This window comes from Littorina saxatilis, linkage group LG1 (assembly GCF_037325665.1).
Source record: "Littorina saxatilis isolate snail1 linkage group LG1, US_GU_Lsax_2.0, whole genome shotgun sequence".
Lineage (NCBI taxonomy): Eukaryota > Metazoa > Mollusca > Gastropoda > Littorinimorpha > Littorinidae > Littorina > Littorina saxatilis.
In genome coordinates, this window is record NC_090245.1 from 52,536,569 (window position 1) to 52,549,146 (window position 12,578).

A 12,578-nucleotide genomic window follows, 5' to 3' on the forward strand; every position below is an offset into this window, starting at 1 on the left:
AAACGATTCTATTGATAGCTAATAATTCAATGAAATAAATTAATAGGCAAAGAAAGAGCACTCTTTGTGTAGATATGGTTTGGCTACTGCCAATGAGTTATTCCTCTTGTTTGTGTACGTGATGCTGCTTACCAGGCCGCAGCGCCATAGATCTTGCCGCCACATGGCACTTGTAGACTACTGTACTTTTCCTTTCAACATCGGAGAGGAACAGAGCCTTCAAGCGCATTCACTCACTTTGATTTAATTGATTACCATACTTGTGGCGCACTTTCGAGCAAATCGTGTTGTGTGCGTCTAGATTAAAGGTACGGTGATTTCCCAAATTCAACAAATTCACTAGAAACTCCCCCACAAATGGTCAGATTAATAGTATCCCTTTAAATAACAAACAGCACTGGGGATCCCTATCAGAATGTCTCTGGTTGTAGCAATAACCAACTGGTAAAAGGAAAGAAAATCTCCAATAAAAATATCTAGGAATGTTTTTGACAAATGAAAAACATATTCTGTGGTCTTTACAAATAATATTATAACAGATCTCAATACTAGCAACACAAACAAGCATGATTACAAGTGCACAGAACAATAACCTGGTGACAGTAAATAATTCCGGCAACGTATGACCCATATCTGTGGATCTCTGTTGACGAATGTTAGTGGCATTCCATTAGGCATACAGTATGCATTATGGGTTTGTTAGTGGAATGATGCACGTGGCACAACTCCATGGTAATACGCTTCAAAACATCACAATCCATATGTCTCTTTCGTGCCCTTTGGCGTAAGTGGCAGTCTAAAACCTTATAAAGTCTGCCTGTCTGTCTTTATGGGATATTCAGAGCTGAAACAATTTGTAATAACCTGGCTCTAGTAATCATGAACCAGTTGAACTTTTCCCGAATGCAGAATATTGTCTGCGTTCTGTCTCGATCTCCACAAAATTACACTTGCAAGTGCAGTATTTTTAAAAATATTTAATGAATGCTTTAACGTTGTATTAATTTGTAAAAAAAACTGGCTCTAATACTACTGAACCAGTCTGATAATCCTTTAAACAGGACACATTCTGCATTCAGCCGTAACCAAGAGATTTACCCTGCTAGAGTAGTTATTTAAATCAAACTATTCAGAACGCAAAGTTTGAAGTCTGATGTAAAAATGATGCGTGTTCCTTAGCGCCTGGTTTATATTAAAAGTGACTCAATAAGATAAGCGACACAAAAAGAGCTTATGGACTGTGATGAATCAGGCCCCAAATGAGCAGCTCTGAGTTAGTAGCCATAATAAAATGTACGTATACATGATTACAGGACGTTACAGGGAAGTGCACTAGGGCTACTGGACACGCCACATGACCCACCCACCTTCCGCGCGTCGGGCCTGCCGCTGCCCCCGTAGGATCGGGGCAAAACCAGGTAACTCTGTCAACGGGATACCACAACAGTTATCACAAGGAGTTCGGGAAAGCCCGGTTTACATGTGCATTGACGAGAAAACAGGGCTAGGCTCTCTGCAAAAACGGTGATGAAATTTCAATTTCCCCCAAACAAGTTTAACTGCCATATGAACATCTTCATTAGCAAACTGAAATCAGCATTAACATTGTCTATCTGCAATACTCAGAGCTCTAAGGCTAAAGATCTAGACCACTATATCCCAAGTTGCTGAACTAACTGTATCATTTTCCCTATTAGATCTTGAAACAAAATGAACAAGAAGTTTACAAATTCAAACAGAAATCAAGATACTGAAAGCAGACTGAAAATGAGTTATAATCAAAATCAACTTTTACTCAAAAGGCACTAACTAGTCTACAAAATCATAAAGCAGTTGGATCAAGGAAGAAATAATTAGAAAAGAGCATATTGAGCTATGACATTTCATGAAAAAAAACCTGTTAGTCAGTAAAAAGAAACATGCTTTGCATAAGACGTCAGAAGCCTTCATATTGCATTCACAGAAACCAAATAGAAATAAGGGGGAAAAAGGAGAATTAAAACAAGATTTAAAAAAAATTAAAAAAATAAAAAAATAAAAATTAAATGACTGAAGAAGAGAATATGCTGCTGAAAAACAAACAATTAAAGCAGGCTATACCACAATGAAAATACTGCCATAAAAACTCTTACAAAATGAAAATGAGGGGGGAAAATCAGGAGAGAGAGAGAAAGAGACAGAGATACAGATCAACAGAGAGAGAGAGAGAGAGAGAGAGAGAGAGAGAGAGAGAGAGAGAGAGAGAGAGAGAGAGAGAGAGAGAGAGAGAGAGAGAGAGAGAGAGAAATTATCAGGTACACTAACGAAAGAGCAAGAAAACAATCACAACAACAATCTAAGGTATTTTAAGATGAAAAAAGTAGACTTACATCCAAAGCATAGACTAAATTAAACTCTGTGAGCTACAGAAAATTTGACGCTTATAAAGAACACATTCAAAAACAGTGGGCACAATAACCTACACAGGATCAATAAAAGGCTTAATTAAAGCATACTAATCGGGACGAAAAGGCCCACATGCACATTTTTCTAAAAACGGAATCCTAGTATGTATACTATAGGGCGAAGGCAACTTAAAAAAAAACCACACACATCAACAAAACACACACACAAAACCAACCATCACAAACAACCAAATAAAAAAACACCTCCACTACCGTCTTTTTATTAAAAAAACTTGAGTAAAAAATAAAAAAAAAATGGTTATCAAACTAATCACAGAACCCTCAAAACAGAATTTTTTTTCAAAATGAATCTTAAATATCGTCGCTGTCGTGCGCTAACCGTGCAACTGCAGAATCAGTGATTTTACAGGAGCCTCAAAAAACGCGTTGTCGACGGCTGCAACGTCATCCCACATTTGACATGAACTTGTTTGAGGGCCCCAAAGGGTTTAAAATCGTGATCGTGATTGGCGATTTTTGACCTTTCTGTGACCGTGATTGCCGAAATTTCCATTTCTGTGATCGTGATGGGACTTTGCCTGTGATCCGTGATGACAAAAAAATCAAGTATCGTGATCGTGATCGTCATTTGTTTTCGTGATCGTGATGGGCATTATTGCAAAGCATTTTATTTTCAACGTACATTTTTCACCGCTGTATCACTCTATGATCCTCTATTCGTCAAGGTGTTCGTGATCGTGAAAACAAAAATCAAGGTAACTGTGATCGTGAAAGATAAAATTTCCCTTCCCGTGATCGTGATGATACCCCCCCTTTGGGGCCCTCTTGTTTCTTATGCTTTACCTATGTGTAAACATGTGATATAATAAAAAAAATGCAAACTATCTAAAATGTTCGTATTATTTCAGTTACACGCTTGACGACAGAAAATCTGACTGAAGTTACACGGGTAGAGAGAGAGCTAACCGTGTAAGTGGCACATATATGTCAAGAGAGAGAGAGCCTAACCGTGTAAGTGGCACTCCTAACGAACTCTCATGCACATACACGTTAGCGTGTCCGAGAAAACAGGATTTCCGGTAAATGCGTTTACAACATGTGACAAATTAGAGCATTTCCATTGGTCGCAGACACAAGATATTTATAGAAGACATGTGTGAAGTCTGTGATTAGGGTTTGAGATGAAAAAACATTTTTGTCATATTTTGTCAGTTACACGGTTAGCGCACGACAGCGACGATATATAACTTTCCTTTTAGTGTAGATCTTGAATTAGATCACCTTCTTAAACAATTATGAAGTTCTTGTGAAGTCTACACACATTTCACTGAAGTTCTTATTTCTTGCATGAGCTCAACCCTCCCAATTTCTCATTGTCCCAACTAAGGTTTCCTGCCATCAGAATAGTGCACACAGCGCAGTTTCAACACTCCGGGAAGTAACACTAGGAGTAAAGTGCACAGGAAAAGGGATCAAGGCAATAATTCTTTTACCACATGTTCACAAAACAAACAACTCTGGCAGACTTAAAGCTTGGAATATATAAACTGGGAGGGGATTCAAAGAACAGGTGCTCTGTGACAGTGATCGACAAACACTCATATAAAGAGGATTGAAACAAGAGGTAAGGCTGACACTGAGAGATTATATGTACAGTGAGAAAGATTTATCACACCCATACATAGGCAGCCCACCGCGCTGAAAAGCTTCACACAGACACACAAAGTCAGTGTGGGTCTTCAAAGCTTAGAGTGAGAAAGATTTATCACACACACACACACCCACACACAGTCCACCACACTCTAAAGTATCACACAGACAGACAAAGCAAGTGTGGGTGTGTACGGTTAGAGTCGTAGCAACTGACCTGCGCTTGGAGGCCCTGGAAGAGGTTACCACTGTTCCAGCCTTGGCGCGGGTGGGAGGGGAGCCGTCCACCTGTTGGAAACTACTCCTCGGCGTGGAGATGGTGATGGACTCTGCCTCCGCACTGCCTCGCTTCCCGGAAACTACACATACAGGAAGAAATAGTGTCAGTGCCATGGGCGATACAGTGGAATACCTTCAAAATTCTAAAGAAAATCAGATCTTAAAAGGGAGGGTGTCTAAAAATGGAGGAACATTTACAGAGGCTATGAACAAAACATCTGAGAAAGGAGGAAGTCTTAAATTTGGGTGTCTAAAAAAAGGGGGGGTTCCACAGTAAAGGGGATGAACAGACAGACTACACAAACACCTCAACCACATTTTGTTAAACCTTATAGCTGTCTCACTTTGACCTAGGAATTACTGGTAACTAGAATATAGTGTGCTTATTTTGCACAAACACAAACATAGACACACTGATGCACACAAACAGACACACAGACACACACATAGACACACCGACACACATACACAGACAGACAGACAGACAGACAGACAGACAGACAGACAGACAGATATACAGACAAATACACACACACACATGCTCACATTCACATACATAAATGAGATAATGGACAGGAATTTGAGTGAATTACCGTACTTTCCGGGTTACAAGGCGCTACAGCGCATAAGGCGCACCCCCTTCTTTTTAAACAAAATTGTAATCCAGTCACCCATTGGGCGCAGGGGGCCGATAGGGCGCACCAAAATTAAAAAAGTATACCGGTAACAAACGATCGAAGAATGAAAATAAGCCGCACATCAAAGGAAGAATACAGAGTGGAAATATGTGTGCTCTGTGTGTGCGGCGAGATCAAAGGCAGGTCCTGACCCAGTTTTTGCTATGAGAGGTGTTTCCCCTGTCATAGATCTGAGAGAGGAAACACTTCCTGCACCGGGGTCAGTGACCGAGTTTAACCTATGGGGCGGTCTCTTTGATGTCTTGAGAGGAAACTTGGCCAGGGTAGTACCTAGTAGCTGAAACATGCATTATCACAAGTTGGTTGACTGGTACTCAGGCGGTCTCTTTGATTTTTTTTCGTATTTCATACACGGATTAGGCGCTTCGTTATACAAGACGCAGGGGTCAAACTCGAGGAAAAAAGTCGCGCCTTATGACCCGGAAAGTACGGTAGATCACACTAATCTTTAGAGCTAGGCTAAATGAAACAAACAAAACAAAACAAAACATAAACAAAAAGTGTCACAAAACTGAAGATGGACGATAGCCAAGGTCAAGGGACAACTTAATGAATCACTCAGGATCTCTTGAACCACATCACATCATGTGAGCTGCCAGAATTAATCAGTTAATTAATTGGTCTCTTGGACTATCTGAGCTGTTAGAATGAATCAGTCTTTGAAAAGATAGGTGTTTATGATGTGTGCGAACACAACATATAGGCAACTGATCTCTGAAACTGCATGAGCTGCTTGAATGAATCAGTGTTTGTAAGGACAGACTTTAGTTGATGTACACAAGCACAACTAAACGGTAGTTGTCGCAATTGCACATAAAATAAGTAACTGTGCCAAAACAAGACCCAAACTCACATGGGCGAATCTTGATCTGTGGCGCCATGATGTTGGGTGAGCTGTAGCTGTAGCTGATGGGCGATGGAGCACGACGAAGAGTCTTTGGGCTGGACACCGGTGAGCGCACAGGGGAGGAGGTAATCCTGCCAGGTGAAGACGCCCGCTTTGGGGAGGGGGAGGGTTTGAGGGGGGAGGGTACGCGGACGGGGCTGGACATTGGGCGGGGCTTGATGATGCGCACAGGGCTTGATGCCGGGGAGAGGGCCAGAGCATCGAGGGTTGAACTCGTCTCAGCCACCTTGCTGGGCGTACCGCTCCGCTTGGGGCTGCCCCCGCCTCCTCCCGTCCCGTTCACCTTGATCAGTCTCTTGGGGGAGGAGGTGGGTGAGGAAAGGGGGCTGGAGCGGGGGGTGCCAGGGGTCAGAGTGTCCGAGCTGACTGCAGAGCTCATGAGAGGGCTGGGAGAGCTGGCCACTAAAGTCTCGGCCGACGCTGACGTGTGGCCGGTAAAGTTCACAGCAGGCACCAGCAACCTGCCTTCGTTGTCTGAGCTGTCACAGGTATCCAGCGACTCCCCGATTTCGTAATCCAAGAGAATGATCTCCGTGGAGGAAGAGTCCTCTGTGAGGATGGAGGGGACGTCTGGGGTGTCATGGTCGTACAGCGTTTCACAGGACGCGATGGGGGCCAGCTTGGGCTTGGGCGGACACAGGTAGGTGGCCAGCTCTGACCGGCTGTCATCGCTGTCCACTGACTCGGCACGCTCCACTGAACACACACATAATATCACAAGTTTAATAAATTGTAGTGTAGTGGACTTTAAAAGAGAGGTACATGTAGTTACTGCAGCTATGGAAATAAAAATCTGAGCAAATGAGATTTTTAAGTAGAGGGAGTCTTAAAATGGAGAGTCTTGAAGCATCACCAAGCATCCAGAAGTCTCTTTTCAGATATGCAAAAGCTTCAGCCTTCATCATAACGTTTCTTCAAAAGTGAAATTAGAAGGTGGAGCAGTTCTGTAGTGAATGGAAGTGTTGTTTACTTATCCATTAATACTGTACGTGTAGATCAACAATTGGATTAATATCCATTCTAGATATGATTTCTGATTTAAAGCAGAACAATAAGTAAGTAAGCATGCCCGTCACAATCCACATTTCACCACCACTTTATAATGACACACTGAAGATACCAGATCTCCAATCCCTGTTACTGATAGTGATAGATACTTTGATTAAGACATTCTCCCCCCCCCCCACCCCACTTTTACACACTGTCAAATCTCAGGTTTTCAACACACACAAAAAGTCTTAAATGGAAGTACATTTACAGACTTCTGGAAAAGAAAATATGAAAAAACAAGGTCTTAAACGAGAAAAAAAGTCTTAAAACTAGAGTTGAACTGCACTGCAAGCCACGTACTTGACACAGAGTGAGAGGGAGAAGGTCGCTCCGACCCATGGGTCGCCCCTTCGTCCTCTAGCTTCATGCAGCCCGTGGACACGCGGCGCAGCTTTTCGGCATGAGGCTTGATCACGTAGCGCGAGTCCACCTCTGGTGGCTCCCCTGTGAACTCTGGCGGGCTGCTGGACTCCCCTTCTGATATGGACCTGTACAGTGACACACAGATAGCGGCGATAGTTAAATGCCTGACTCCCCTCCTGATATGGACCTGTATAGTGACACACAGACAGCGGTGATAGTTAAATACCTGACTCCCCTCCTGATATGGACCTGTACAGTGACACACAGACAGCGGTGATAGTTAAATACCTGACTCTCCTCTTGATATGGACCTGTACAGTGACACACAGATAGCGGTGATAGTTAAATGCCTGACTCTCCTCTTGATATGGACCTGTACAGTGACACACAGATAGCGGTGATAGTTAAATGCCTGACTCCCCTCCTGATATGGATCTGCCTGTACAGAGACAAACCCCCAGTTGTGATAAATACACAGGTGATTGACACACAGATACTGCCCCGATACCTATACCCGTCATACACACAAAGTACGAACTGACCAATTAAGAACGCATTCAAAAGATCCTGTAATCCATGTCAGAGTTTGTTGAGTTTTAGAACCATGAAAACTCCCAGCATGCATCCCCGAAATTGGAGTGAAATTGCAGCCCAGCAAGTTATAGAAGAAGCATGCCAAATGTGGAATACGCTGAACTATTATCAGTCTTCATTTTAAAGAAAGGCTGCTGCCTCCGTTTTGTCAGTAAATAAAGCTGCTTACTTCTCATGGGAACTCCAAAGTCTGATTTCTGCCATTTTTTTCTTCTAAAAATGAAGGGAACCAGCATCATAGCATATACATGTTCGCCTTATTATACCCATCATGATAATTTAGCAAGGGACTCACGGCCTAGGAGCAGAGTTGAGGTCTTGCAGGGCGTTTTCGTGACTCTTGTAGACCTTCTTGAGGGCCTCCAGGAGTGTGCGTCCCGTGGTGAACACCCGGTAGGTCAGCAGGAAGGTGTTGAGGAAGTCGATGCTCAGGAAGCGCAGGTCTGTCAGGCGGTCCAGCAGCCGGTCCACACTGGCATGCCGGATCTGAACAAACAGGAAGTCAATGCGTTATGAAACACCGCCCAGCCACTGTATTGCCTGCTAAAGAGCGTACACACGTACTACCTATTGCTCCAGTATAGACTCCAGACAGCGATTAGAAGCATGGCCTGTCATGGCATTATCAGATATATAGGTCTCAAACACAGCCAGTCATTGTATCATCATTAAGAAGGAAAAGAAGAAGAAGAAGAAGAAAAAGAAGAAGAAGAAGAAGAAGAAGAAAAAGAAAAAGAAGAAAGAGAAGAGTATCATCATTTCAAATGCCTCCCGTGTAAAAACAAAATGAGCAGACAAAGAAACAAAGAAACAAACAAGCTAACTGACTACCTGAGGCACTTTGCAGGAGTTGAGGGTGCGGCTGAATTTGATGTCTACATCATCTCTGAACAACTTTGGATCAGACCTGAAACACAAAACAAATGAAACTGAGTTTTTTCTTTAACCTCAGGTGAGTCTGTGTGTGTGTGTGTGTGTGTGTGTGTGTGTGTGTGTGTGTGTGTGTGTGTGTGTGAGATGTGCAATGTGTGTGTGTGTGTGTGTGTGTGTGTGTGTGTGTGTGTGTGCATGTGTGTATGTTTAGGCAAGCATGCATGCGCATGCTAACGGGGCTATATAGGTAAACAGGTAACACCAACCAATCATATTTTGTTTTGCACGAAAGTCAAGTGGGAGTACCCTGTACAAAACAAACTTAATTTCATTAGTGATAACCTTAAAAGAAAAAAATACATTTGCAAATATTCATATTAGGATGACACACCAAAGTGTTATAGTGATCACAAAGCAGCTCTGCTTCAAGCTTAAAGCATGAACGCAAAAAGACATCAAAACATATTGTCAACATGAAAACATACAAGACTTGCCAGAAAAGAGACAGAAGGAGGCAAATTGTTACACTTTTCCACATAATGCTTATATCATTCTCAAAATGGGAAAAACAAATGCAGACATTGCAGTTTTGATTTTTCATCTGTTGATAAAACAATTACTTGCTGACCATTATAAGAGGAAAAAAGCGAATAAATGAAAACAATTCCATTGAATCAAAATTGCATCAAAAATTCAGGGGAAGGAGAAGCGAAAGTGCTTGATGCAATCTGTGACATCTAGAGTGACAGGTATAGTCACCTAACCAAATGTATAAGTATCAGCATGCACTGTACAAGAGAGCTGGGGGCGGTAGCTCAGTTGGTAGAGCACTGGACTTGTGATCGAAAGGTCGCAGGTTCGAATTTAGGCCGGGACGGACACGGGTCAACTTCATGTGCAGACCCAGAGACGGAAGCCATGTCCCACCCCCGTGTCACCTCCATGGCACGTAAAAGATCTTGGTCATTCTGCCATAAGTGCAGATGGCTGATACCACCTAAACACGCATGCACTTGCGTATCTCGTCAAAAGCTGTGAGGGCGTAAAAACTCGAATCATATAACCCATATCTTGTCCTTAAGAGGCGAAATATTTAGCATTCTCTCTTTCCTTTTTTACAAGAGAGCTATAGTGAAATATTGAACATGATTGTCGGTTGTCTTGTGTCTCTGAGGTAGGGGGTTAAGAATCTGGTATGGGAATATGTGAGAAAGAGGGCACCGCTTGCTGTCAGTGAATGTTTGACTTGAAGGATACTAAGGCTGATGGGGCAGTCGACCAAAAGAGTGGGTCATTCCCTATAGGTGGAGTTCCTGCAGGGGGATTCCCTGTATTCTGGGAATCCCACATGGTGGAGTTTTTCAATAAAACTTGCAAACCATACACGAAATTCTAAGAAATATCAAAAAAGATTGAAAAACATCAAATTCTACCGATGTCGCTAAGCATAACGTGACTTTCAGCGATATCAGCGAAACGCTACAGGAACTACACCCTGTGGTATTCCCTGCATACAGGGAATCCACCTGCAGGAACTCCACCTACAGGGAATCCCACTCTTTTGGTCGACATAGACCTCATCAGCGATACTAAGGTGGAAAATTCAGATGACTTAACACGACAAGCAAAAAGGAATGCAAGCAAATATTTCTCTAGAATCTGGTACAGCAGCTCAAATCTGTTAGCAAAGACAGGAACATGCACACACACACACACACACACAACAGCCACACGGAACAGGGGGAAAGAGCCAGTAAGGAAAGCTAAGAGCTTTATGTTTGGAAACATCAATATCTGGCTTGACTGCACAGCACGCTGGCTATTTTTAGCACAAGACACCAAGTTCACTGAACTCCAGCATTTGGGAAAGTCATGCTGATCACTTTTATGACATGTCTGAGTGGTGAACTAATATGTGTCCTTATACATTTTCTGCTTGCCCATTTCCGTCTGTACGCAAAAGGCAATCACATTCAAGAAATTAACAATGCCTTAATATAGAGTATCATAGATAAACTCTGACATTTCATGTTACATATGTCTGGTGACCGCATGTTTACCCCTTTCGTTTAACTTGTTTCAGACCTTTTACATGCTTTCTATTAATTATTTCTAATTTATCAACACTTGCATACCTCAAACGCATGCTGGAATATAAAAGTGGGATGAGGACAGCAGTTGTCAAAAGCAAACATACAATATTTAGTATATTCTGGCATAAAGAACTGAAAAAGTTAAAAACAAAATCAAAAACTTCTTTTCTTAAGAAATGCAGAATTAGGTCTCACTGAAGAAATTTTCAAAAAAAAATGCATGTATTTTGCATCTTTTGTAATAAGTGAAATTTACAAGCTCGCATATTAAGGAAAATGTAACTCTCAACCAGACTGAGAAATATAAGTTTGGATTTGGATCTGAACTGTGAAAATCATTTTGATATATTTGCATCTGCCTGTGCATGGTATTGATCTTGGAATTTCTGGAATGTTATTGTGCATTCACTCATATTTTGGCGTAGCAAATGCACAAGTTACATTTTTAAAGTCAACTGCCATTAACTAGGCATGCACACATACTCCATCTTCAAGGTATTTGCAAGGCACATTTTTGATTATTCTCAAAACAAGCAGTGCACTGCCTGGATAACTCTTACTGAAAGGCTCAGCAAAGGTTTCTGTCATGCACACACTGGTTCCAGTCTGCATACTGCTTGCAGAAACAGATGCGTTTGAGACTTGGAACCCATGCAGGCTTCATTTTAGCAGCCTCATCAGTTTCACAAATTACTAGTGCAAACAACCATCAAGAACAAATTAACCCTCACTGCCAGGGATGAACAATCACCTGTGCCTGTAAAATAATTTCTACAAGATACATTTGCAAAAAAATTGGCCTGCTATCAAAAAAGAAAACAAGTCGCGTAAGGCGAAAATACAACATTTAGTCAAGCTGTCGAACTCACAGAATGAAACTGAACGCACTGCAATTTTTCAGCAAGACCGTATACTCGTAGCATCGTCATTCCACCGCTTGTGGCAAAGGCAGTGAAACTGACAAGAAGAGCGGGGTAGTAGTTGCGCTGAGAAGGATAGCACGCTTTTCTGTACCTCTCTTCGTTTGAACTTTCTGAGCGTGTTTTTAATCCAAACATATCCTATCTATATGTTTTTTGAATCAGGAACCGACAAGAAATAAGATGAAAGTGTTTTTAAATTGATTTAGAAAATTTAATTTTGATCATAATTTTTATATTTTTAATTTTCAGAGCTTGTTTTTAATCCAAATATAACATATTTATATGTTTTTGGAATCAGGAAATGATGAAGAATAAGATGAACGTAAATTTGGATCGTTTTATAAAAGTTTTTTTTTACAATTTTCAGATTTTTAATGACCAAAGTCATAAATTAATTTTTAAGCCACCAAGCTGAAATGCAGTACCAAAATCCGGCCTTCGTCGAAGATTGCTTGGCCAAAATTTCAAACAATTTGATTAAAACATGAGGATGTGACAGTGCCGCCTCAACTTTTACAAAAAGCCGGATATGACGTCATCGAAGGTATTTATCGAAAAAAAGGAAAAAAAAGGTCTGGGGATATCATTCCCAGGAACTCTCATGTATAATTTCATAAAGATCGGTCCAGTAGTTTGGTCTGAATCGCTCTACACACACACACGCACAGACAGACAGACACACACATACACCACGACCCTCGTCTCGATTCCCCCTCTATGTTAAAACATTTAGTCAAAACTTG

The 12,578-nt window shown here is 41.7% G+C and overlaps 1 protein-coding gene across 1 annotated transcript in view; it reads right to left on the reverse strand.

Moving 5' to 3' along the window:
• Nucleotides 1-12,578, reverse strand: part of LOC138973727 (ras-specific guanine nucleotide-releasing factor 2-like) — a gene marked incomplete at its 3' end in the record, with an annotated part of 293,414 nt that overhangs the window by 20,801 nt on the left and 260,035 nt on the right. The window contains 6 exon segments of the mRNA XM_070346460.1: nt 1,368-1,424; nt 4,273-4,414; nt 5,886-6,635; nt 7,290-7,477; nt 8,242-8,432; nt 8,778-8,853. Of these exon segments, the coding sequence (XP_070202561.1) occupies nt 1,368-1,424; nt 4,273-4,414; nt 5,886-6,635; nt 7,290-7,477; nt 8,242-8,432; nt 8,778-8,853 (1,404 nt within the window).